This window comes from Xiphophorus maculatus, chromosome 5 (genome assembly GCF_002775205.1).
Source record: "Xiphophorus maculatus strain JP 163 A chromosome 5, X_maculatus-5.0-male, whole genome shotgun sequence".
Lineage (NCBI taxonomy): Eukaryota > Metazoa > Chordata > Actinopteri > Cyprinodontiformes > Poeciliidae > Xiphophorus > Xiphophorus maculatus.
Window position 1 is genome coordinate 7,498,925 of NC_036447.1, and position 26,411 is coordinate 7,525,335.

At 37.7% G+C, this 26,411-nt stretch overlaps 1 protein-coding gene across 1 annotated transcript; it reads right to left on the minus strand.

The window, feature by feature from the left end:
* Positions 1-1,778: 1,778 nt before the first annotated feature.
* On the minus strand, positions 1,779-26,411 carry LOC102226473 (protocadherin Fat 4-like). The gene is made up of 30 exons (XM_023333547.1): positions 26,274-26,411; positions 23,799-23,870; positions 23,462-23,625; positions 23,270-23,317; positions 23,091-23,180; positions 21,916-22,002; positions 21,368-21,475; positions 21,159-21,272; positions 20,965-21,058; positions 20,737-20,855; positions 19,701-19,874; positions 18,930-19,058; positions 17,772-17,927; positions 17,501-17,681; positions 15,930-16,063; positions 14,277-15,224; positions 13,445-13,570; positions 11,674-11,925; positions 11,458-11,556; positions 10,433-10,605; positions 9,691-9,842; positions 8,434-8,741; positions 8,237-8,347; positions 6,773-6,964; positions 5,318-5,415; positions 5,078-5,233; positions 4,247-4,444; positions 4,090-4,164; positions 2,817-2,859; positions 1,779-2,717 (listed from the first exon to the last, which is right to left on the minus strand). The coding sequence occupies exons 1-30, from the start codon at positions 26,353-26,355 to the stop codon at positions 2,565-2,567; spliced, it is 4,836 nt and encodes a 1,611-aa protein (XP_023189315.1). The 5' UTR covers positions 26,356-26,411; the 3' UTR covers positions 1,779-2,564.

Here is a 26,411-nt window from a genome sequence, read left to right on the forward strand (position 1 = left end):
AGACAGTTCAGCTAGTAATATATCACCAAGGCTGAAATCGACACTTGGGAGACAGCGGCTCTTGAGGACAATGGACTGGCACAACAGGGTGCGAGGACCAACGGTCAAAAGGAAACATTGCGCCCAAAAACAGAAAAAGGGCAAATGAATGGGCATATTGACCCAGCCTAGGAAGCCACCAATTCTGACTCTCTTTCTGACCAATGTCCGCTCACTGGATAGGAAAGTGGATTTGTTACATCTGAGGCTGAGTTTCTGCAGAGATGAAGGACTGTGTTGTTCTTTGCCTAACATAAACCTGGCTTAACAGCAACATGCCGTTGAACCTTCCAGATCAACGGTATTCAGTTATTCCAAGCGGACAGCAACCAACAGTCAGGAAAAACATGGGGAGGAGGACAATGTATGTAAGTGAATGCAGGTTGGTGTACGAACTGTGGACTGGTTAAAAGCTGTCGGCCGGACTATCTGCCTCAGGAGTTTACTGCGGTGTTCATCACTATTGTTTACATGCCGCCGGGTGCTAACGGCAATGAAGCATCAAAGGAGCTGTATGACACTGTTAGCTCACTGCAGATGAGCACCTGGAGGCGTTTTACGTGAGCTGGGGGACTTTAACCACGTGAAACTGACGGACACTCTGCCCAGTTTTTACCGGCATGTCATCCTTCTTACACTCTGGACTGTATGTACACCAACATTCACAGTGCATACAGAGCTCTTCCTCACCCCCAGCTCTCCGACAACATCTCCACTCTGCTGGTCTCTCCGGTTCAGTACTCAACTGGTTTGAATCTTACATAAAGAACAGGGATTTCTTTGTTTCAATAGGAAACTTCTCATTGAAGCGGTCTGAAATCACATGTGGGGTACCCCAAGGTTCAATCCTCGGACCCCTCTGTTTTAATATCTATATGCTTCTACTGGTTAAGGTTATAACAGGAATCATCTAGGCTCATCAGCCCGAGGCTTGGAGGAGCTGCATGCTCTCTGGTGGCCCAGAGATATTTGTTCCTTGTGTTACCTTTGATTATTTCCTCGACTTACCTCTTCGTGTTCTCCTTTAAAGGTTCCACTGCCGACTTCCTGGAATCTTCCCGTCAAGCCCGTCTGGTTCCCCCTCATGATTTCAAGACTCAAAACAAAATACTCTCTTCAAGTTCCACGGCTGGCAACTTTCTGCTCCTCTTCCTTGATTCAAGCTCTGCGAAACCTGTCTGTCCTCTGTTTCTACCATCCTGCGGCTGCCCTCTGGTTCTGCTTCTCTCCCTCGCTCCGTCACTCCTAAACTCACCACACAGGCCCGGCTCACGTCTCTGTCCGCCTTCCTCTCAGGAACTCACCTTCATCAGTAAGATTTTCATTTCTCCTGTATATTCCACCCTGTTGTTCCAGGTAATCACCGTTCTCCCACTCTGTTCCAGTGTTCCCATTCATCCTCCTGTTTCCAGATTCCCCGGACAAAGATGCACATTCAAATGAATTGTTTTTCAATAAACTTTTACTTTTTCATTTGCCTCCTGAGAGTGTTCTGCATGTGGACCAAAACGTACCAAAAACCCTGACACACTCAGGTGCACCAGGTGTATAAAACTGAAAACTGAAACTCAATGAAAGGTGCTTTAACACATTAGGGGTGTGCAGAACATTTTTGTAACAAGGTTATTAAAACTGTTTCACTTGAATTTTTACTCGATGAACCATAGCTTGACTGATTAAAGACAGTCTGTCACAGTAAACCTGCAGCTGTTAACATGAATAAAGCCAGGACTCATGACTCAGACACTTCTAAGGAATACTTTTAATTTTTTTTATAGTATATACAACAAAAACACCACCCAGAGGAGGGACAGCTAAAATATCAGTCAACTAATTGCAGCAAGTAAAATTAGCATTTTATGTTCTTACAGTGAACGTTTTGGAAGGTCAGTGGAGGCATTTACACCCAAATTACGAAGTTAGAAAGTTAAATAATCACAACTTTACAGTTTGTGAATGTTCTCCGTTTTAAATAAATCAATTTTTTATTATTTCCGAACATCTTCAGAAACAAAATGTTCACAAAACATTTACATATAGCTGTTTTTCAACGTTACGGTTTCTATTTTTTTTTTTTACACTAATCCTTTAGAGAAATTGTTGGAATCTTTATAAAAGCTATAAAATGTGATTTAGTGAACTTAAATATACCATATAATAATACGACAGATCTTGAAAGTGAAGCAGCAAACTTGTGAAAAAGCTAAATTTCTTTCTCTCTCCAAACATTTGGTCGTAAATATTCTGAACTCAGATCATTTAGGATTTTACCTCCATGTTAAAGTCGACTGAGACCAAAGTTGGACTCTTATAAATAAAACAGACTTTTATTAAGTAGATTTGTACAGTCATTAACGGAGAACTTCAATCACATTCATGTTGGGAATCTTTGCTGAAATTTAACTATACAGAAACAAAGGTGCTTGAAGGTGATAATAAATTAGGATATTTTAAAGACAGAGAGGCCAATTAAAAATAAAATAGATGATTATTCTGGTGCGTAAAGGTTAACAGAAATGTTCGGATCAGAGAGCAGAGGTGTGGCTTTCATCGCTCTCGCTGTTACTGTGTCGTCTCACTCCCAGACTGTCTTTGTTTGACGTCCGGTTCTCATCAGGTCTTTCCCACTGAGCCATGTCTTTGTCTTCTGCTCTGCGTTTACTCGGATTCACAGGAAACTGAAACACAAACTGCTGGTCAGCCTCTCGTTTAAACTCTTGACTTGATCAAATATTTTAGTTAAACATCGTAAAGATCGAAGATTTATTTGTTTCTACCTGCAGATCGGGATTTGTGGAGGCTGCCTGGAAATTCATGTTCCTGAAATGCAACAAAACATCTCAGTTAAAAACATTTTTTCATTTATTTTGTTGTTTGTTTGATAGGAACAGATACAAGAACCAGATCAAGACACTCTGATGCCTGCATCACAGTGTACACAGTATAGCCACAGCTAATTTGCAACAGCTGTCCCTACAATACGACGGTGTATTTGGGTATTGTAGATAAAAAAAAGAAAAAAAAGGAGCACATTTTTGCTAAAAAAAACTAATAAATTTCCTAAAAAACCCAGAAATCCTGAGATTGAAAAGTTGAAAATTTACCAGAAAGAACCCAGAAATTTTAAAATTAATCTAAAAATGTTTCTAGAAAAACTTATTCTGATTTTCTGAGTTTCATAAGTCAAAAATTTGCAAGAAAAATGTAAGAAATTCTTAGATTAATCTCAAAATTTTTTGAGCAAAAACATGAATATTTCTAAGTTTCAAAAGTCAAAACATTTTCCCCTTTTGAAACTCAGAAATTTCAAAAGTGAAAAGCTCAGCCCTTTCTGCTTGATTAAAAATCAGAATGTAGGCTTAACCTACTGACTATTGTTTGGGCTAATCTTGTAATAACTCGACGGCAAAAGGCGCTTAACATTACATTTATTTTACATAATTTGAACAGGGTGATGCTAAATCCATCCCAGTACAGGAGTTTTTGGGCAGAATATATTTACAGACAAAGAAAGTTTTATCTTAACTGCAAAATGTATATATTTTTGTAAACTTTTTGTTTAATTACTACTATTTGCGATGCCGCATTAGGGCCATTGTAGACAGAAAAAAAGGAGTACATTTCCGGCAAAAAAGTTTTTTCTAGAAAATCTTTTAGATTAATCTCAGAATTTCAGGTTTTTGCTGGAGATTTTCAACTTTTGGAGATCAGAAATTTACTTGTTTTACTTGAAATTTTTTTAGATTAATCTCAAACTTTCATTGTTTTTTGCTGGAGATTTTCAACTTTTGGAGCTCAGAAATTTGCTTGTTTTTTGCTGGAAATCTTTTTAGATTAATATATATATATATATATATATATATATATATATATATATATATACATACAGTATATCCACAGTGTCCATAATATTGCATCGTAGCCGTTGTTTTTTCAGCCCATGGCTGTTTTTTTTTTTTGAGTCAGTATGCTCCAGTTAATGATTAATCGATCACTAAATTAGTTAACAATTATTTCAATAATCTTTTCGTCACAATTAATCCTACTTACGTGTAACCTTCAGCTTTACGGTTGATGTCAAAGCTCTCTCTGTCAGATGCCTTTTGCTTCCTACTGGTCTTGACACTAATAGCAAACAAGAATCATTTAGATTTACTAGTTTGAGTCATTCACCGAACAAGAAACCACAAAGCAGTCTGAGGCTCACCTGATAAATAAAGCCAAGAAAACAATCAGTGCCACGAACGTCACGCCCAACAAAACCCCCAGAACGATGACTATAGTCTGGTCTGACGAACTCCCTGAGCTGGAGCTCTGAGAGTTTGTCTCTACGTCGAAATCAATCTCGTTCCCAAACACCACGGCCAGCTCCGCTTTCACCTTTTCAGACTCGCTCTGCAGCTTCCTGGTAAATCAAACAGACAAGTTAAAATTTTAAAGGGGACCTATTATGCAAAACTTATATTTTTCACGCTTTTAAAATTCCATTTGGATTTCTACTGCTACTAAAAAAAACCAAGAAGTTAAAAAAAAAAACACCCAGCCATTTTTTGGCAAAACATCACAGTCTGCCACCTAGCAACCCACGCTGAGCTCCAAGATGTTCGGTCAGCTGGTTTTATCGCTTTATGTGCTGTACAATGGCTGCTGGAAGGGCAAGTGTTTTGTTGCTGGCTTGTCATCCAAAAACCACTTTTTGCATTCTTGTTGCTTGTATAGGAAGCTCTACTTCTGCTTTTGAAAGATGTTTGCAGCCACTTTTATGTGTGAATGAAACTTTGAGTTGTAAGGCGAGGCCAGCAGCTTATTTGAATTTAAAGTGACAAGAGGCTCTAAAACATCTCAGAATAGTCAGAACCGAGGAGACTAAAATCTGATTATCTAAGAATAATTTTTAAAAATTGTATTGCACATGTATAGCCCAAATACCTATCCTAATCTGGTCAAGGAAGCAATGTAACGTCTAAATCTAAAATGTTACATCACATTTACTACGTTCCAAAAGGTTGCATGTTTGAATCAAAAATTAAACTCCTACTTTGCGACTTCCTGAGGTTCAACAGCTCCATCATTATCAAGAGCGACGAAGCTGACCAACGTCTTGACCGATGCCCTCAGCATTCGGCTTTCTCCTCCACCAGAGTTCTGCACCTGTATTATGTTCACCGTCCAGCCCAGAGTTTTACCTAAAGCCCTGAGAGAAAACAAACCCGCGATATGACAACAGGAATGGATGCAATAAATCCGAAAATAAACATAACTTTATTCATGAACGTACTCCTCCAGCTCTGGAATCTTCCTCTCCACAATGTTAGCCAGCTGATTTATAGAGATGGTCGTCACGTCGCTGCTGCTGGCGCTGCCCTGAACCACAACCTGCGACAGGAAAGGAGGATTGAAAGCGATTCAGGTCACGCTGCAAGAGTCATGCAGATGTATAACAATGCAAACAAACAGAATAGTGACAAGATATGTAGCAGTAAAAGTTCTTTCCTCTGCCACAAGTAACATCGTTTTCTCTTGTTCTAAAAGGTTGACGCCAGATTCATAACCTCATCCACCTTCAGTACCTTTACTCTGTTCAGCTTCACTGTCATACTTACAGGATCTCCTCGCTTTCACTCACAATGCATCTTTTGTCAAAACATCCCACAGTACAATAATTTAGTAGCTCAGTGATTGGTGAAATTGGTTACTGGTTAAAACTTAACAGGCTTGGTTGTTATTTGTTTGGGTTTTTAAAGATGCTTATTTGGTAGATAGTCCTGTAGACGTCAGGAAACACGTAAAACCCCATTTGGCTGTTTAAATTTACCGTAAACATAGTTTGGTGGTGTATTTTGGTGTATATACAGGAGCTGCTGTTAAATGTATCTTTTTGAGCTCTGGTAAAGGCAAATAGCCTTTTGAACTGTTTTGAAAATCATTCACATTTAGCAAGTCTGGCACAAAATGTCCAGGCTTGCAAAGACGGCAAACCAACCATCCATCCAGCCATTCAACCAACTACTAACCCTTTCATTTTGTCTTATGCACTATACTTCAAATGTGGAAAATGTCACTTTAAACCAATCAACCAACCAAAATTCAGTCTTCAGCACTTACTTTATGTGGCTGTAGCATAAAAACCTTAGGGACAGCCAAACAATCAACGAAAATTCAGTCTTAAAGGTAAAAGGTAAAAGTAATTTTATTTATATAGCACATTTTCAGCAACAAGGCAATACAAAGTGTTTACACTTAGTCACTTACCTCTCCTCTGGGTGTAACATGAACCCTTAGGGGATCTGTAGAATTCACCTAATGAAACAACAACTAGCCAACCAACCGACCGACCGACCGACCCGGTCACTCAGTCTCAGGCACTATGCCTCAAACGTGGCTGTGAATAAAGCCCTTGGGCATCAGTAGCCTTCACCTCCAATGAATCAACCAGCCAACCAATCCCTTCATGCAGTCGTAGGAAATATGCCTCAAATGTTGCACGACTACGGATCACGTGGATCAGTAGCCTTCAACCAGCCAACCAACCCACCATTATGCCTCAAATGTGTCTGTGGCATAAAGCCCCTGAGGATCAGCCTTCACCTCCAACCAACCAACCAACCAACCAACCAACCAACCAAGCCCTTCACTCAGACTTAGGCGCTATATTTCAAATGTCCCTGTGGCATAAAGCCTTGGGGATCAGTAATATTCACGTTCAACCAAACAACCAACATTAAGTTTTTACCTTTACTGTGGTTGTAGCAGAAAGTCCATTGGGATCTGTGGCCTTCACCTCCATTGTGACGGTTTTTCCACCCAGATCTGCTGCTGACACCACAAACAGCTGACCTGAAGTCGACTCCACGTCAAAGGAGGAGCTTTCTCCTGACAGACTGTAGACCAGATCACTGTTGTCTCCAACATCAGGGTCCGAGGCCTGAGGGTGGGCAGAAAGACAGACAGAAAGCTCCTTAATGGTGCTGTAGAATATACATTCTAATGAAGCTAATTTTTCAGATTAAAATAATCTTTTGAAAATAACAACTTTTAAGCAGGCATTAAACACACTTTTAAACAAACCCAGATTTCTGTATTGATCTGATTTAATGCTCTAAAGTCGTGTTTTAATGAGCTTTAAGTGGTAAATCATCAAAACTAACAGAAATTAAAGCTTAAAAACATCAGTCTGTGTGTAATTAATCTATATAATGTGCTAAATAGCAGACTGCTGCATCCTTGGTGCACAAAGGAGCGTTATAATAGATCCTTCCTCCCAGAAGCTCTTAGACTATAATCACCACTAGGCCCGACAAACTCAATGAGTGTTTACATCCCTCAGGGTATTTACACATTTTCTTCACTTTTATGTAGTCTGATGGTTTTAATTATAAATTTCTGATAATTATTGAGTCGGTAAGTAATATTTAATTCTCTTTCAGAGAAGGGATAGGATTAAATAAGTGTTCTTCACACTAATTTTCAAATGGAAAAAAGTGCTAAGCTATTTATTTTGTTCTTGGCTCATGTTTTCTCTTGTCCTTCTGATATACAGTATCTGGATCAGAGCTGTTGGGAAATTGTCATACTTAAAAATGCAATCTGGTTGTAATGTGTGGTTAGATACAGAAACAACACCTTGACAGCTGTTTGGTGTAATAGTACAATCCAATGTTATTATATATAATCCACAGCAGATCTAGAAAATTACAACGCAAGATTGGTTCATTCTTGGTCCCTTAGTGTTGAAACAAATTAGTATTGATTGCTCGCTTTCTTGTTTTTAAAAACCTGTTTGAAATAAATAATAAAATGAAACGTAGTCTGTTGTTGTTTAGCCACAACTGTAGATGCAATTTTAAAAAATAACTTTTACTAACTGTACAGTATTATCTCTTATGCTGTAAATTTACCCTTGTTGAACAGTTTCTTATTCTTATTTTCTGCTTGTAGAATTTTTTTACCTGAGGGTTGTGGTTTGTTATTCTTAGGTTGTTCACGATATTTGGTGTTATAGAAACGATAAGCTTCCTTCACATTCCTGAAAATGTGACTGCAGATTGTTGACACATTAACCACTTTCATGGGGGGACGGTTTCAGGTCAAAGTACACATCCATATGTTTATGGCCTTTACAGTAACTGTTCCTGCAATCTCACTGGGTGGAGATAAACATGTTCAGAACCAGTTGATGGGAGCTGAGTGTGTTTACCTTCACTTGGATGACTGGGGTTTTGTACGGGGCGATGCTGAACACAGAGGCTTCATAATTATCCGAGGAGAACTCTGGAGGCTCGTTTACGTCCTCCACCTGAATTCTGACCTGAGAGATGCAAAAAGTTGATTTTGTTTGTATGAAAGCAACAATAAAGAGAGTTTGTGATGATAGCTGTGTGATGTTGCTCTTACCAGCGCCACTGCTGACGTGGGAGGCATCTGCGTGTCCACAGCCTCCACATCCAGGATGTACCACTCCTGCTCCTCCTTGTCCAGCTCTTTTGTAGAAAAGATGGTACCACTGCTGTCAATGGAGAACAGGTCTTCGTGTGTTCTCAGTCCATAGGAAACCTCGTACAGGTCGCTTCCTGCGAAGGCGCTGACCTGCCCCACAGTGACCCCCGAATTCTCGTTCTCTTTCAGGCTGAAGTCATAGGAGGAGTTCGGGAACGCCACGCCGTCCACCAGACTGGCGATCCTGATGTTCACCACCACACGAGCTGCACAGATACCGTCATTCAGCCTTATAATATTCCCACGTTGCATTGATAATCATTACATTTGTGATCAAGTTAAATGCTTAAACATGGCACAAATAATCACTTAGCTTTCTGAGAAGCAATCTTTTTTTGGAAGGGGATTATGGCCACGGGAAAAAAAATCTGACTTTAAGGGATTTTCATTTCCACCTCAATCACGAAAGTGTTTTGAAAATCTTTGACAATCCCACACACTCCTGAATGACCATCAAGTCCCTATCTTGATAAAAAAATACAACCATAATATCATATTATGAACAAATCAACCACCAACAATAATTTAACAAGTCAAAACAATTTATGGAGCTGGATAGTAAATGGTCATGTTTTATTTAGTTCCCCCAACTGCTAGGGTTTAATTGGGAACACAAGCGTAGAGTGAGAAAACTTTCCATTAACAGAAGGTAGACAGGGTTTTTTCATAATAGCAATGAACAACTAATTTTAATGCAGCACTTCAGTATCGGAAATTACATTTTATTTAACACTTTAGAATTGCTAAGTTGTCACTTTTCTAACTTCCTATAGCAGATGGTTGTACTGCAGTCCTAATAGTATGAAGTACAACAAGTATAGATTCAGTTTCAACTGTTTTGGTGCAGCTAAAAACAGTTCGGCCTGTTTACTTATAATAAAAATGTATGGGTTTTTTTCTGATTTAAAGTTACTGCTGGGATAAGCCGTTATATCCTCTGTGCACCATGAGGTGTGTGAGTACCACTATCTGATCCTGGCTATTTTAATCCTCAAATAGCCAGGATTACACTGGTCACAGATTTTGATGGCCAATAATGGATGGTAATAATCCGTGACCTTCTGCCGCCTCTTCACTGGGTAAAATTCAGGATGTCTGCGGCCGCAGCACCACTATTACATACAAAAATAAGAAAACATTAAGCAATATTCTGACCTGTGGTGCTGAGCGGAGGCTCGCCATGATCTGTGGCCTCAGCCGTCAGAACCAGTGTGGTGTCTTCTTTTACATCAGCAAGGTCAGAGGTCAGTGTCACTTCTCCTGTTTCGCTGTCTAAGGCCAAATATGGTGAATGTCCTTCCGAGAAACTGAAACCAGAAATTATGAGAAAAGCTGCCTGATTAGTTGATTTGAGACAAGAATATTTTAAATAAATTGGTGTGTTTAAGTGATTGAAATACAGGGATTTCATAAGCATAAACACCAGTTTAAATCTTCCACCATTCGTTACGATAATAGTGCAAACTTTATTTTATTTGAATTTTATGTGACAAACCAACATAAAGAAGTACATAGTTGTCCAATGGACGACAAATATGAGGGTTTCAACATTTTTTACAGATAAAACCCTAAAAATGCAACATGGATTTTGTACTTATTGAGGTATTACTTTGCAGAAACACTTTCTGCAGTAGTTAAGTCTTCAGTGGTGTGTCTCTACCAGCTTTATATGTCAAGACATTGAAGTTTTTCCCCAATCTCTTTTGCAAAATAGCTCAAACTCAATCATATTGGATGGATTGTGTCAATTTTCAGTCTTGCCAAAGATTCTCAATTTGATTTTACAAAGTATTTTCCTTTGTGAAAAACAAAAAAGATCCTATTACATCAACTTTGTCTGTTACTATAAATCTCTGTAAACTATAGTTTGTGGTGGTAACATGAGTTCTGAGCGAACCTGTAGCTGATAAGCGAGTTGTTTCCATAGTCTTCGTCGGTGGCTCTCAGCGTCAGCAGCAGCTTCCCCTTCTCTGCGTCTTTCACCAGGATGCTAGTTTCATAGCTGCTGGAGCTGAACTCGGGTTTGTTGTCATTGAGGTCCATGATGCTCACTCTCATGGTGGTGATGTTCTACGTAGAGCGCAAGGTTTGACTTAAAACATTGTTTTGCAAACAAATGTGCGGAAAAAAGTTGCTTTAAAGGGGACCCATTATGTAAAATTCACATTTTGCATGTTTTTGTTCATTCATTTAGGTCTCGGCTGTTTCTAATAACAGCCCAAGTGCTTTAATAAACACAACCAGTGGTTTTATATAAAGTTTTTTGTGTCTGGAAAATGAGCCGTTTCAAAAACCTCCCGATTGTTACGTCTCATTCCATGGGCAGAAAGTCATTACCTAGCAACCCCAGCCTAGCCTCGCTCTGCTACCTAGCAACCCAAGTGGAGCTCCAGAACATTTGGGACATTATGCGTTGCACAATGGCTGCTGGAAGAGACAAGTGTTTTGTCGTTGACTTACCACTTAGAAACCACTTTCTGGATTCTTGTTGGTTGTGCAGGAAACTCCACTTATGCTCTTCTAAGATGTACAGTACGTTTGCATAACTACGCATCTGTCTGCAGCCATTCTTATGTGTAAGTGTAAATATTGAGATAGTGGGTGTGGCCAGAAGCAGCTTGTCTGGATTGAAAGTCACAAGATGCCATAAAATGACTCATTCTGATAGGAGCTCAAAATAGGCAGAACTGACCAGATTAAAATGTCATTATTTAAGGAAGATTGTAAGCAAAAAATGTCAGAAACATGTTTTGTATGGGCCATGTACCATACAAAACATGTTCAAGGAGGCATAATAAGTCACCTTTATGCACTATTAGATTTAATAAATTCTCTAAATTATTCCTACTACTCTCTGTAATAAAACCAAATACTAAAGAGATTTAAAGGGAAGTAAATAGGTTAGTTGCAGCTTTGTTTCACCTCTCTCTGTGGGCTGCCTTTGTCTGAAGCCTGCAGAACCAGGTTATAGGTTTCCGTGTTTTCCCGATCCAAAGAACCAACAACCAACAGCATCCCATCCTGCAAAACAAACTTGACTTTAAGATCCACACAGCAAAACTCTGGCAGTTCACTATTAGGGAAGATAATGATGCTGGTTTTACTTCACTAAATATGAACCAAACTTTTATGGCTCACCTCTCTGAAACTGAAAATGGGGTGAGGTGGACTGAGTGAGAGGGTGACCTCTCCATTCAGACCGATATCTGCGTCTGTGGTCTGGATGATGAAAATTTCTCCGGGGTTTTCCGCTGAATATTCGCCCTCCAGGATCTCCAAGGGGTAGGGGATGTTCGGGAACTGAGGGGTGTTGTCGTTATAGTCCAGGACGGTGATGTTGAGCTGAGCCGTGGCGCTCAGGCCGTCGGTGGGCTGATCCACAGCTACAACCTGAAACAAGAAGGATTTACAGCTTAAAACACAACAAACAATAAATCAATTAATCACACGATAAATTAAAATGAGCACAATAATTTCCATTTGGACAACAAAGAGTTGCTGCATTTTATATTGTTGAAAAGCCGCCATTTTGAGAAACGCTGCAAACATTTGACACCCAGTAAAAAGTAGTTAGTCTGCAATTTTGGTTACAGAGACTTCATAACCCATTTTAATTATTGTTGTTTTGTTTGTTTTCTTGGTTATTTTGGATTTTTAACATGTTTTCCTGTCCCAGTGTTAAATGTTCTTTAGAAATTAACACTTTTTGGATCTTTGAGTGAATGTACTCACATTATTATGCCATTATTATTATATTAGTTGAAAATGGTCTCATAATGATATTATTGTTTATTGCAATAATTTCTAAGACAATTGGGCATCCTTATATCTCACTCTAAAATTTACTGTGACCTATTTTTGCTCCAAAGATAAAAAAAAAAAATGTTTGAGTTGTTGAGATATATTGACTTGTAAATATTTAACTTTATGTTTATCAGCATCGTTAGGTACATTTATAACAAACGGCTAACAACAGCCAAGCAGTTTATGGATATAAAGCCGTCTGTGATAAACATTCCTCTGTTCTTCATCCAAACAGGGCGGGGAAACGTCAATCTCTAACTGCTGTTTATGTCCTGTTGCATAAACAACAGCGTCTGTTGCTGCAATCAACTCAGATATCATGTGGAAAATGACGTCAATTTTCTGGAACAAAAAAAAAACACTTCATCTGAACTACATGTTAATGTAGTTTAGATGTATACGTACAGAGTTGGTTGGTTAATCCAAAACTTAACTTCTGAGATCTAAAATGGTGTATTAGGGCTATTTTAGATTTAAAAAAGAGGAGTAAATTTCCACCAAAAAACTCAGAAATGTTGAGAATAATCTCAGACATTTCCTAGAAAAAACAAGAAGATTTCTGAGTATGAAAAGTGGAAAATTTGCTAGAAAAAAACAAAAAAATGTCATTGTTCTCAGAAATGTTCAAGAATAAAACGTGGGAATCTTTGAGTTTCAAAAGTCAAAGGTTTGTGGGAGAAATTTACTCCTCCTTTTCTTCTCTATTTACGATAGCCCTGAAACGCCGTCGTAGATTTATGAGGTGACATTGCAGCCAGGTTCTTCTTTTCAAATGCTTTGGATTCACCAACCAACTTTGTCGTTTGGAGCCCTGGAGCAAACCGAGGTGCAAACATAATGCTATAAGAGGAGGAAATTTACCATGACCTCAGAGAATAAATGGTTGCTAAATATTTGAAGCACATCATCCTGCTGTGAAAAACAATATATAGATCACAACATCAAAAAAGAAGATTGAAAAAAGTGAGATCAAACCATGCAACGCTGAGAGAAATGATAAAAACCAAAACCTCCATCTGAGAAACATAAGTTTTTCCCACAACACAAACAGCAAAACCAAAACACAGAAAATATAATCATGTTGGACAGAATGACACCTGCTTACCTGCAGCATGTAGCTGTCCTTCGTCTCTCTGTCCAAAGTTTTGTCTTTCTTTAGTGAAACTACTCCTTGATTGTTAATGTCAAAAGTATCACTGGTGTAAACGAAGTGGCCATTGGAGAATCCGTCCTGCACAGGAAGAAATGTTTGTTAAATAACCAAGATGGACGAGAGCAAAGCATTGAGCATTTTTCTAAAATGTAAAGGTAATAAATACCTTCACACTTTCTTAGATGTACCCATTATGTACTGAATATTTTCTCTCTTTTTTTGCTTTTAGGTTGCAAAGTACCTATTTATTGTAAAAAAAAAATGTTTTAAAATTTAAAAAAACATATTCATTCCTTTTATGGAAACATTTAATCATTTTCAAAGCAGATGAAGTTTGTTTTTTTAATAATAATAATAATAATAATAATAATAATAAAAGATATTGTAAAAACTTTTGTTTTTGTTCTTTTTTTTACCTATACTGAAGGTAAAAATGGTTTTAAGATTGTAAAAGTTGCTGACGCCTTTAATTATGAATTATCAGTACTCATACTTCAAAAACTGAATTTAAAACAAACATGTTTGAACCAAAAATTCACCAGACTCAGACACACACACCTGCAGTTTCTGTTAAAATTTCAGAAGTTTTTTATTGCATGAAACTGATCTTTTGCCTGATTTGCCCATTTTTTTTTGTTATTTATATGAATTATTGTCACTTTGGTCTCTAAAATATCAAAATTTCCACTTAACTTTATATTTTGGTCCATCTGATAATATGTTGAAGTAGTGCTACTCTTACTTGAGTACAGTTTTTGGGGACTGTACTGACCTCTGACCTTACCTCATCTATATCAGTAACCTCCAGTGTGAGGATGGATGCACCGCTGGCCAGGTTCTCAGAGATCGCCTCATCGTAGCGCTCCTTGCTGAACTTTGGAGGGTTGTTGTTGACATCCTTCACCTTCACCACCACAGATCCATTACCGACCAGAGAGGGCGACCCTCCATCTGACACCTGAACGCTCAGGGTGAACTCTTTGACCTCGCTGTAGTTCAGAGGTTGGGCTAGCCTCAGGATCCCGCTGGAGGCCTCCAGCTGAAAAACTGCAGGCTCAGACGACGGACTCTGCTCTGAGATGCTGTAGGTGACTCTCCCATTCGCTCCTTCATCCGGATCTTCAGCTGACAGCCTCAGGAGGCTCGTACCCACTGCCTCGGTTTCGGAGACTTCCACCTGGTACTCCGGTTGTGAGAACGTCGGGGTGTTATCGTTGATGTCGGTTACTTGGAGCGCCAGCATGGCGGTGGCGGACCTGGCAGGGCAACCCTGATCTTCAGCCACCACCAGCAGCTCGTACGCCGCTGTGGTCTCCCTGTCGAGCGCACCAGCCAGGCTCACCATCCCGGACACTGGGTCGATGAAGAAGCGCACCTCCCCTCCTCTCAGGGAGTATCTGATCTCCTTGTTGAAGCCGCTGTCTTTGTCTGTGGCTACGACTTCGGTAATGTTGGATCCCACCTCTGTGTCCTCTGGGACAGACTTTGAGACAGAACTGGAGGCGAAAACAGGGCTGTTGTCGTTAATGTCAGTGACCTGAACCTCAACGACTGCCGTGTCAGTGGTGGCGCCGTCGCTGATGGAGATTCCCACTGAGTAGTTGTGTGGGCCGTCATCGCGGTCAAGCTTCACTGTGGTTTTGACTTCACCAGTTTGGGAGATGGAGAACTTATCAGCTTCTGTTGTAACTTGAAGGGTCCCGGGTTCAGAAGAAAGTTCGAGGAAGTTCACCTGAAACCAACGAGGAAACAATTAGGAGGCTAAACTGATTTTACTTTTGCAAAAAACTTGCAAAAAATACTCATAGTTCTGGACTAATTTCATCACTAAATTTTATGTATTTTGTTGAGATTTTACGTGATATTAGAGCATAAATGTGAAGCAGAAGGAAAATTATGCATTGCTCAAAATTTTATTTTTTTTTCTAGAAAATTTTTGACTTTTCAAACTAAGAAATTTTCTTGTTTTTATTTTTTTGTCCAGAAATATTTTGAGAATTTTTGGCTGAAATTTACTCCCTTTTTTTTCTATCTGCTGTGGTCCTAATTCAGCGTCGTAAAAATCCAGTTAAACCATATTTCAATGTTTATTTCTTTTCATTGTGATTTCATCACATGCTATTTTTATGATTACAATGACACGCAAAATAAAAATAAAAAAAACCCTCCCTCGCTGCAGTGTCAAGCATAACTCTGCCCCCAGACAAATTTTGGAAAATGTAGCCAAAGTGGGCGGAGTCAGGAAGCGCTAAGGGGCGTGGTCAAGTGTGAGGGTAAGTGGAGGGTCACTACAAAGGAAATTATTTTTGTCCTAGCAACATTGTCGCCATTTTTTGGACCCAAATAGCTAGTAGTTTAGTGACTGTTTTGTGTTATTGTGTAATTTTGAGTGAGATGGTTTTGTACACCAAAACGTTTGCAGTAGTATGTAACCTACCTTCACAATCAGAGCTCCTGGTTCCTGCTCCTCTTCTACGGCGCCTTGGTAGAGTTTTTGTAGAAACTGAGGATTCGAGTTACCTGGAGCGTGAACGATCACCTGTGCTGCGGTGGAACGGGATATGGTACCTCCTGAAGGAGAAGTGGACATAAACAGAAATGTTATGTAATGAGTGCGATTGATATCCATTTTTATCATCATGCCTCTTCTGAGCGAACAGATTTTTAAAGTAACCAAACGCAGGGAGGCAGAAAGTCTTCCCGCCATCAGGAAGCGTTCTGACCCAGAAATAAACTGTTCCATAAATCTACGGTCACATGATTTACAACTAGCTGGAATAACAGTTTTATAACCTCTATAAATTAGATAAGATGTTACGCAACAGAAACGCTGTAGTAAGTATGCCAGGCCACTGGGTGGCGCATGTTTATTATTGTGGGTTACAAAAAAGGCACATGTGGGTTACAAAAAAGATGAGTCTCACATGTACAAACTGAAACACAACGGAGCATTAGGGCCATTGTAAAACAAAGAAAAAAAAAGGTAAAACATTTTCTAGAAAAAAATGTGAATTTTCCTGAGTTTCGAAAGTTAAATTTTTTTTGACTTTTGAAACTGAGAAATTTGTATGTTTGTTCACATTGAGCATTGTTCAAGGAGGCCAGTCTCTACAAATAAGCACAATGTTGCTTTGTAGCTGGCATGATGCAAAAAAGAGTTTCCATTGTAATTAAAAAAACAACCTTCATACAGCTGAAAAACCAGCTCATCCTAGCACAAAAACGTTTTTATAATCAAAAACGTGATATTTTTCAAAATTGGCATGTTTTCATTGAGTAAGCCTTTCACAATAATCAATTAATCAATTAATCTCATTAATTAAAATGAGTGATAATTTCCATTTTATAATATATATAAAATATATATTACTTATATTTTTTGAATTTTGTTTACAGAAACAGCATAATGATTATTTATGATTTCGGTTTAAGTTGTTGTAATTTCCGTTTTATTTATCGTCTTTGGTTGTTGTGTTTTACTTTGGATATCTAATTTATCTTCCAGTTCCAGTGTAAAATGTTCTCTATAAAATCATAATTTATTAGTGTTTGAGAGGATGAACTTGCATTAGCATTCAATATCAATATATTATTTGAAAATGGTGGCAAAATAACAATATTATCGTTTATTGCAATAATTACTGGAACAATTTATCGTCCAGCTACATGAGTTATTATGACAGGCCCACTATAAGCAAATTTATTTTTGTAATTCCAATTTTATGGTCAGTGAAAACACAGATAATGTCTCCTTCATATCTACTTCAGTATGTGTAGCTTCCTGTTCTCACTGTTCCTCACTATTTCCTTTAATTACTCTGCCTGTTTCCTGTTCCTCGCTCCATGTTTGAGTCTTCCAGCAGTCAGAAGTTTTCTTTTGTTGACTTTCCTTTCCTTGCATATATATCTGCACTTTGGTTCTCCATTAAACACCAAACATGTCACTTAATTGTTGGAGCTGATTGGTTTAATTCATACAGGATGCTCCAGAAAATAATAACAACCTACCGTCTCTGGCAGTGATGTAGAGAGGAAACTCCAGCACTCGGTTTTCCTCCAGAGGAATAATTTTAGCCAGACTGATCTCGCCGGTGCTAGCATCCATGGAAAAGTATCCGTCATTGTTCCCGAAAGTGATGGAATATTGGATCTCCCCGTTCTTTCCATCGTCTAGATCCTCTGCCTCAACCTGTAAAGCCAACAACAAACTCATCAGTGTGTAATTTATCAAATGTTCAGTTATTATTTATGATAAATAAATCATAAATCCCTTACTCACCTTGACAACCAGCATTCCTACTGTCTGATTTTTAAACACCTGTCCTTCATACATGCTGCTGGTGAATGTTGGGCTGTTGTCGTTCTCATCCAGGAGGTTAACGGTGACTTGAGCTGTTGTAATTTGATTGGGAACATCTCTCTCCTTCGCTTCGATCTTCAAATTGGGAAAAAAAAACAATACAGATACATTGTATTCACCCCTGATCACGAGCTAAAACTAAACGCCACAATTTAGGGTTTATAAATCTTAAGTACTATTGTCTAGTTTCTAGTGCCAATTTTTTAGTACTAGGGCTGGGCAATAAATCAATAACAGTATTTATAGAGACAGATACTGTACATGATCAATATCAGAAGATAATACGTCCAACGTTCAATTATTTCACTGAACTCCAACCCAGAACAGCAAAGCATTCTGGGGGATTTAGGAAATGCTTCAGCCGCTCAACCTCTCGTGGCCAGCTAAGCGAGGTGGAATCAACTAACTCACTTACTCTTTGGTTGCTTAGCAACTCACTCACTCTTTGGTTACCTAGCAACAAACTGTCGAGTAACTTGTGCAGCAGCAGTTTCAGGTTTCACCACTGTTCCTCATAACTGCTTAAAAATGAAAAGCAATGGCGTGGCGTTGAGAGAAAATTAGTACAACAGCTTGAGAGGAAACTGTGATAAAACAGGAAGAGTCACGCCACAAGTTTGGCAGTAGTAAAACAAAATCAAATCAATAATTATTGATATCAACCGATATGAAATATGGTATGTGTTTCAGCGATATTGTCCAGTCCTACTTAGTACACTTTAAATAAGACAAAACTAACTCACAAGTAACTTTGCAGCAAGAAATGGGAGATTTTTTAAGTAAAATAATTGCTAAATATTCATGAAGAGTGCTGGTTCTATTGGCAGATTATTTCACTCAGAACAAGAAATTTTTCCCATGTTGTAAGTGAAATAATTTGCCATTGGAACTAGCACTTTTTAATCTACATTACTAAATTATTGACTTAAAGCAGCTCCTATATCTTGCTGAAAAGGTCTCTGTAAGTTAGTTTAGTCCTATTTCATATGCACTAAGATATTTGCACTAGAAACCAGACAAAAATACTTAGTAAGATTCTGTGTTTTTGCAGTGTAATTTGTGTAAAATTCTCTTCACCTGGAATACAAATGTCTCGGTGACCTCTCGGTCCAGAACTTCAGGGTTTATGACTCGGACTGTCCCATCAGGGCTGATGGAGAAGGAGGTTGATTCTGGGAGAATTTGCAGGGTTCCCACGAATCCTCCCTGTGGAACAATTGACAAGATCAGAAGAGAAACGAAATCACATACTTTGCATCTATCTGTGTTAGGTTTTTAGATAAATACAAATATAAATATTAAAGATTAGGAGACTTTAAGGACTGCGAGAATCTAGGTCTGCTCTCAGAATGTGTGTGTTATGTGTAAGATGTTTGGAGCAGCAGGAAGCAAGTCGACAGATGGCCTGGAGATAAGAGCTGACACCTAGCAGGAGATCGGATCAAAGACTAAGGGTCAAAATTTTATGACCTAGAGGGACACGAGAACTGAAGTTTATGACCCAGAGAATCTCGGGAACTGGAAATGCAGAATGGCACCATTGTTTAAGTAGTGACTTGTGACTGACTCTGTGTTGACAGCTGTGTTTTCTGTTTGCCGCATCTTCTATGCAAATGATTTGTAACTTAAACCATGCCTCAATGTAATAAATATGCAATTGCAAAGGAGCACGTTAGAACTGGTCCAGAGACAGAAATAAGGAGATGTCCCTGGGCAGAGTTCTCCGTTCAATTGTAAGAAATTTAACCGTCTCCCTGTGTTCTTATTTTTGTCCAGCAAGAATGTCAGGTTATAGATCTGACAATGTGATTTAGAGTAAAACCCAGTTGTTCTGTCAGTAAAGTCCACCTGGTCCTTATCCGTGACGACAGCTTTGAACACGACGGTGTTAGCGGGGGAGTTTTCCAGAAGGGAGACGTTGTAGTTCGACTGATCAAACTCTGGAGCGTTGTCGTTCACATCTTCCACCGTGACGGACACGACAGCATTAGCGGTCTTCAGAGGGTCGTCTGTCTGGGCCGCCTGCAGACACACAGTCATCTTTCATACAGACTGACCTCAAAGTTACAGTGTCATGGTTTTCTCAACTAGTGATATATTTTTATTCCATATAAACTAGGGATGCACGATATACTGACACCAACATCGCTATCGGCTGATATTGGTAATTTTTTAACATATCGGTATTGGGACATAAGTAAAACTGGGTCGATATTAACAACTGACATCTACTTCCATCTTGTTCCAGTCTGTTTCTGGTAGCTTTTTTTCCCCCAAAGGTGTGAAAACAGTAGAAAAAATTTATATAATATCGGTAAATATTGATTATCAGTCAAAACGATTACATTAATATCGGCCCAAATTTTTATATTGGTGCATCCCTAATACATACAGCTGAAAGTAGAAGTTTACACTCACTCAAAAAAACACTAAATCTCACCAAATGTTCTAGTTACTAGAGCAAATATTTTAGTACACTTGGAATAAAACAAAACTAACTTACAAGTAACTTTTCAGCAAGATATAGAAGCTTGTTTTAAGTAAATAATTTTTTAATATTGATCAGAAAGTTCTAGTTCCACTGCAGATTATTTCAGAGTTTAAATGCAGCGGAAATGTATGTAAACAAGTTTAGAGACATTAATAAACAAATATCCGACATATCTTTTTCTCATTATTGCGGAATTTGACAAATAGAAATAATTTTGGTAATTGGCTGACCTAAAACAAGAGAAGTTTGCTCTGATGTAACTTCAGAAAGAGTATTTGTATCTTTTTCTTTTGTGTATGTAAACTTCTGTCTTCAGCTGTACACTTGTAATATCGCTAATGATGTTCGAGTTTTCTTCATTTTCTTCCAGAGGCTGAGAATAAACGATAATACCTGGATGTTGACAGAGATTTCACTGCTGTCCATTTCCTCCCTGTCAAACGACGCCACCACAGACAGAGCTCCGGTGTTGGAGTCGATGTTGAAGTTTGCTTGGTACTCGGCAGGAGAGACTGAACAAACGTACATAGTTTTACATTTATATGACTGATTAATATCAGTTTCTGTTTGATGGTAAACATGTCTGAACTGCAGGTTTTACCACAGCAGGGTTTTCTGTACCTGAACTGATGCTGTATGTTATCGTCATGTTGATTCCAGTGTCTCCATCTTGGGCCTTTATTGGTTCTGGTTTTATTTCACTGAGAACCCCGTCCTAAAACACAATCAGTCTGTTCTTCAGAGCAGTTTGAAATAAATTTGTTCTGTACACAAAATATCAGGTAAAACTCACACAACCACTAAATGAGACTCACCTGGTTCTCTGGAATAACAGCCTGGTAGAGACTGTGGCTGAAAAAGGGATTTAAGTTATCAAAGTCTTCCACAATGATCTCAACTGAGGTTGTGTCACTGTTTCCACCACTGTCCTGCAACAACAGGAACAAAGAAAGGGATGGCATATTTATGATGGAGCTAAATAAATCAGAGTGTATGAACATGTTTTGTCTCTGTGTTTTCTTACCATGGCAGTGACAATAAAATTGTAATTTGGTACTACGTTGTAGTTCAGACGTCTCATTAAAGTAAACGACCCGGAGTTTGTTAAGGAAAAGTCTGCTGTTTCAGGAGTCTAGAAGGAGAACAATGACATCAACATTCAGTGATATGCAGAACATTTGTAGAAAACCAAAATATACTCAACTTTTAATACACTTAATAGGCTTAATTATCATAAAATTAGAATGGAAAATACAATGATTTGGTAGTAAAAGGCATGTTTTCAAGTCTATAGAGCCATAAAACACTAATCACTGCAAAGAAGTTAGTGTCAAATGTTTGTGCAGCAAAAATTTTCATTCCTGGCAATACATTTTAATAAAAAGCTTCCAAAGGTCATCAGAGATCAACTTGAACCCCAACATTAACAAAATCAAACGATTACATTTGTGCAGCTACGAATAATGTAGCACAGCTGGTGTCAACCTCACCAGATTTTCTTAAATACTTTTCTCACTTGTAAAGAGTAGTCGACTTAAATAGTTATTGTTATTTAACTTTCAGAGTTCTTACATAGGTGTATGTCAGGAGGTTGAATGCAGGTGTGCTGTCTGCATCCACAGCTGTCACTCGCAGAACCTCCGTGTTCACAGCATGAATCTGGAAAATAACGATATACCATCATCACTGTATACCAAGAGACACAACCATTCAATTAGTCTCCAAAATTTAAACAGATTTAGCTCATGAATGAGATTTTAGATCACAAAAACAACCTACTTCAAAGATAAGAAAGACTGGACCACAAACTGAAAAAAGTGTCAAGTCTGGTATTTAAAAAGATGAGTTATTTGAGGCCAAGATGGACAAGAATGAGGGAAAGTTTGTAAACTTTTTAATAATCAAAACTGTTTAGTATGTAGATGTTTTTTCTTTGAGTAAGTTTCTTTTCTGTCTCCTTGATACTTGGAAAAACAGATCCATCTTATGCACAGAGAAACGATCATATCTTTCCACTTACAGACAGATTTTGAAAAAAACTTCTTCCTAATGAAGTAAAAATGTTACCAAATATTTTTGTTAAGTTTCTAGTTAAATATCTTAGTACACTTCAAAAATGACAAAGCTAACTTGAAGTAACTTTTTAGCAAAGTGCAGGTGTTTGAGTTATGTAAAAATTACTTGATATTAATTTAAAAGGTACTAGATCCACTGGCAGATTATTTCACTTAAAACATGTAAAAAATATTTTGTAATACATGAAATACTTTACCAGTGAAACTAGTATTTTTCAGATCAATATCAAGGAATTATGGACTTTAAACGAACTCCAATTTCTTGTTGAAAAATTACTTGTAAGCTACTTTTGTTTGCACCAGAAACTAAGATAAGGTAAGATTTTGTGGTTTTGCAGTGATGCTCATTATCCTGAGCATACAAATGGTGACAGTGGAAAGGAATGATTCCTTTTAACAGAAAGGAACTTTAAGCACAATATTTTTGGATTTCTTTAAGACAGCATGTTTTAAAATTATGCTAAATTGTTTAATCCTGGTAAGAAAAGGGGAAGAGAGGACAGAGAGATTGGATGGCTTCTATTTATTTGAGAAAGGCTGAAGAGTGAAACAGAAAGTTGGAGATTTATTTTGACATTGAATAATTCATCACCATCAATTTTATTTCTGCTAATCACCTGATTCCTTGATGTTGCAGATGGTTTACTGTTCCTTTCCAAGAGATCGACTTACCTCTGAAATAGTTTGAGAATAAAACTTCTTCTCAAATACTGGACTGTTGTCATTGATATCATTGATTATCAGCCTGCGGGAGTTTTTGTACTGTAAAAATAAAAACAGAAAGTGACGGGTTTTAATTGTTATTCATTCAGTTTGCGATGTTTGCTCGATAATTTTGGAATTTCACCCACCTTATTAGCATTGCCACAGACTATACTGTAGTACAAAACTCTATCAGTCTGCAACACAAAAGTACAGCGGACTTTAGTTCTGCTGCGACATGTTAGCATAAATGAAGTTGAACAACTCAGTGAAGAAAAAATTTGCATTAAACACAAATATTCAGCAAACAAATTCAGGTACAATAAAGTGGGGGAGCTTACCGTAGTGAGGACGTCGGCGTCGAGCGGCTTCTGGGTGCGAACAGTCGCTGTGGTTTCCCCTGGTGTGAAGCTCAACTCCACAAACTGAAGGTGCTCAGGAAAAAGGTCCGACTCCAGCGTCACACTAGTACCAGCTGGGATACCGGACACCAACTCCACATCACCTGCAGCAGCAAAAAATTATCTGATAAACTTAAATTACCTCATGAATTCATTAATTATCAATAAATGATCTGTTTGTGTAACATGATAGAGAAAAGGCATGCTCAACGGAGGAAGTCAGTGTTAATTGATCTATTTCTAATCTTAATTAAATTAATTGTTTTTATCATATTACCTGTATATCCTTCATCCACAGGACCCAGATTTACAACGCCAGACGCTGAACCACAGTTTATGGTGGTGTTACCTGCAGAAACAGAAATAACTTTAAGGAAATCTGCAGAATGACATCATTCATGTTTTTTAGCAATTTTCTGAGAGGAAAAATTGCTATTATAATAATAATAATCTATTGCACAGATCCAAGATTCTTTATTGTCATAATATATATGCTACTAAAGTCTTATAAATTACTGGAAATACTGATAACAATCCAATAATAATAATAATCTAATGATCAGAGTTGGGTAGTAACTGGTCACATTTACTCATTTATATTTACTTGAGTAAAGTTTTGGAATAAATGTCTGAATATGAGTCTTTTTACTACGCTGTATATATCTTTACATAACTGTATATTTTTTAGTTCCAGTAATATATTTTTTTCAACTGCATGAATAGATAATAATAAAACTATGCTCATGGGAGGATTAAACAGATTGTTTTCTAAAAGACAGTAGATGTGTTGAGTGAAAACATTTGAAGCGTATAAAATCCTTCTCTCAAACTTAAAAAGTAAGCTCTTGATATTTGGCATTTTAATTTCTGCATGCACTGGCATAAACTCTGTGATGAAATCTGAGTAATTTGTTGGACATATGGAAGAGAAACTGTTAACAAAACTATCAATCTTCTCAAGCAGATGTAGATCCGATACCAACATTCACCTTGGAATTGATATCGATATTTAAACGCCCAGCCGTAATAAAAATATGAAATTCAGTTGTCAAGGTCCCTGATTAGACACATACAAGATATGCTAAGAGTCATAAATAAATAAAATAAATCATAAAACTAAGAACAATGAAGGCACTGACAGTGATAATAAACATAGATGACTTCTGCATATAAAAAGTTACTTTGTACAATCACCTTGCTTCACCAGAAGGTGGCGACATTGCCAATATTAATTACATTCAAATGGAAAAGAAGAAGATCGCGAACATCCACAAAGAAATCCTACGTAAAGGATCCTCTGAAAACTATTTTACTTTGACATCATTTATTTATTGAGCTGACATTTTAAATGGAAACAGATTCGGGAAAAAGTGAAATGGAGAAGAAATAAATATTCCTCCATCGCTATTTGGAGTAGGGAACTCAAAAATAAAGACAATTATGAGTCTGTGTTAGCTTTCTGAACAAAATCTCTGCATATTCAGGCCAAATACTTATCGTTTGACTAATATTTCAAGCCATTCCTTTTTTTCTACACAACTAAAAGCAAAAATTAAAGAAAACATGATTAATTACTCAGCCAAAACTACTTTTTGGTGCTTACTTTTGTCACAATAAACTATTATTTATTTTATTCAGCCATACTTTGATGCACAATATCTAACCTGAATTCATCAGCTTACATTCAACTGCATAATAAATAATAATAGTAATAAAAAAACACTATAAAAAAGTAATAAAAATTTGTCACAACAGGCAAGGAATCAACCTTTCAGATCAAGAACAGGAATAAGCAACCCAAGAACGTTCTCAAACTGTTCATCCCTGATCTATACTTTACAAAACAAGAGTTTTTTTTTTAATTCACAAAAATAGTGTTTCAACTCTGCTAAATCCCCATGCTAGCAAGGCAGCACCCCTAGTATTTTGCTATGTTAATGTACAGCTGGGACAAGTAATTTATTCTGAGCTCAGAATTTATGACCTTCAGCTGATATGCTAAAACCAGATGTTTACATGCTCTGTAAAAAACAGTTTCTGTCTCACTGACAATAAATTACACTGTTTTCTTGTTTTAGATTAGTTAAGATCACCAAACATTTTTTCCCTTTTGTTAAGTCTCAGAATGAGAGAATTTCTTCAAAACTGTATGAATTCATAAAACTGGCTGTGATCATAAAATCAAGACAATGCCATCCCAAACTCCAAAGACACCATAACCACTTGAAATTGTTCTGGTTTTATCAAATGTTTCTTACAAAAATAGAACCTGAATTTGTAAAAATATTTAACTTTGTTTTAGAAGTTGCTCATTTACCCTCAAGCTGTAATTTGGATATTTTTATGTTCTGTCTCGGTTGTGATGGACTTGAAGTTGGATTGTAGGTTTTGGTTTTTGAGGCTACACCAGAAGAAAATGATGAAAATGAAATATTAAACTTTTTGGTGAAAATGTTGAACATACAGAGACAGTAATACAAGTGGAGGGTGTGGATTTTGAACCATGGACCCAACAGATAAGGAGCGACGTCTTCTCTTCAGAGCTGAAGCGTACTAAACTAAAAGATCGTTTTCTTATTCTAGACAAAAACAAACTGATCAAATATCTCAGAGCGCTCTCTGAGAGTGGATAATTTATCGTAAAAACTAAATTTAAATAGTAGAGGTTCATATTTTCTACAACAAAACTGCTTTATTACACAGTGGGCTCTGGTTTCCTGCTTACAGAAGAACATATTCCACCTGTACTCACCTATTGGACTTCCAGTAACGACATGGATCCAAACAGAGACAACTAGAGCGACGCATGTCCGACTCCAACCAGCGCCGTCCATGTTGGTCCGGTTGTGTTTCCCCAGTGAACTGAACTGATCAGCTGAACCACAGGCGC

Bases quoted from the DNA above. Each gene is read 5' to 3' on its own strand.
- LOC102226473 (XM_023333547.1), bottom strand. From the start codon at position 26,355: ATGGACGGCGCTGGTTGGAGTCGGACATGCGTCGCTCTAGTTGTCTCT. The intron at 23,181-23,269 runs GTGGGTGAAATT...TTATTTTTACAG, and splicing joins TCTGTGGCAATGCTAATAAG to TACAAAAACTCCCGCAGGCT. The intron at 19,059-19,700 runs GTGGACTTTACT...ATTGTTCCACAG, and splicing joins TCGTCACGGATAAGGACCAG to GGAGGATTCGTGGGAACCCT.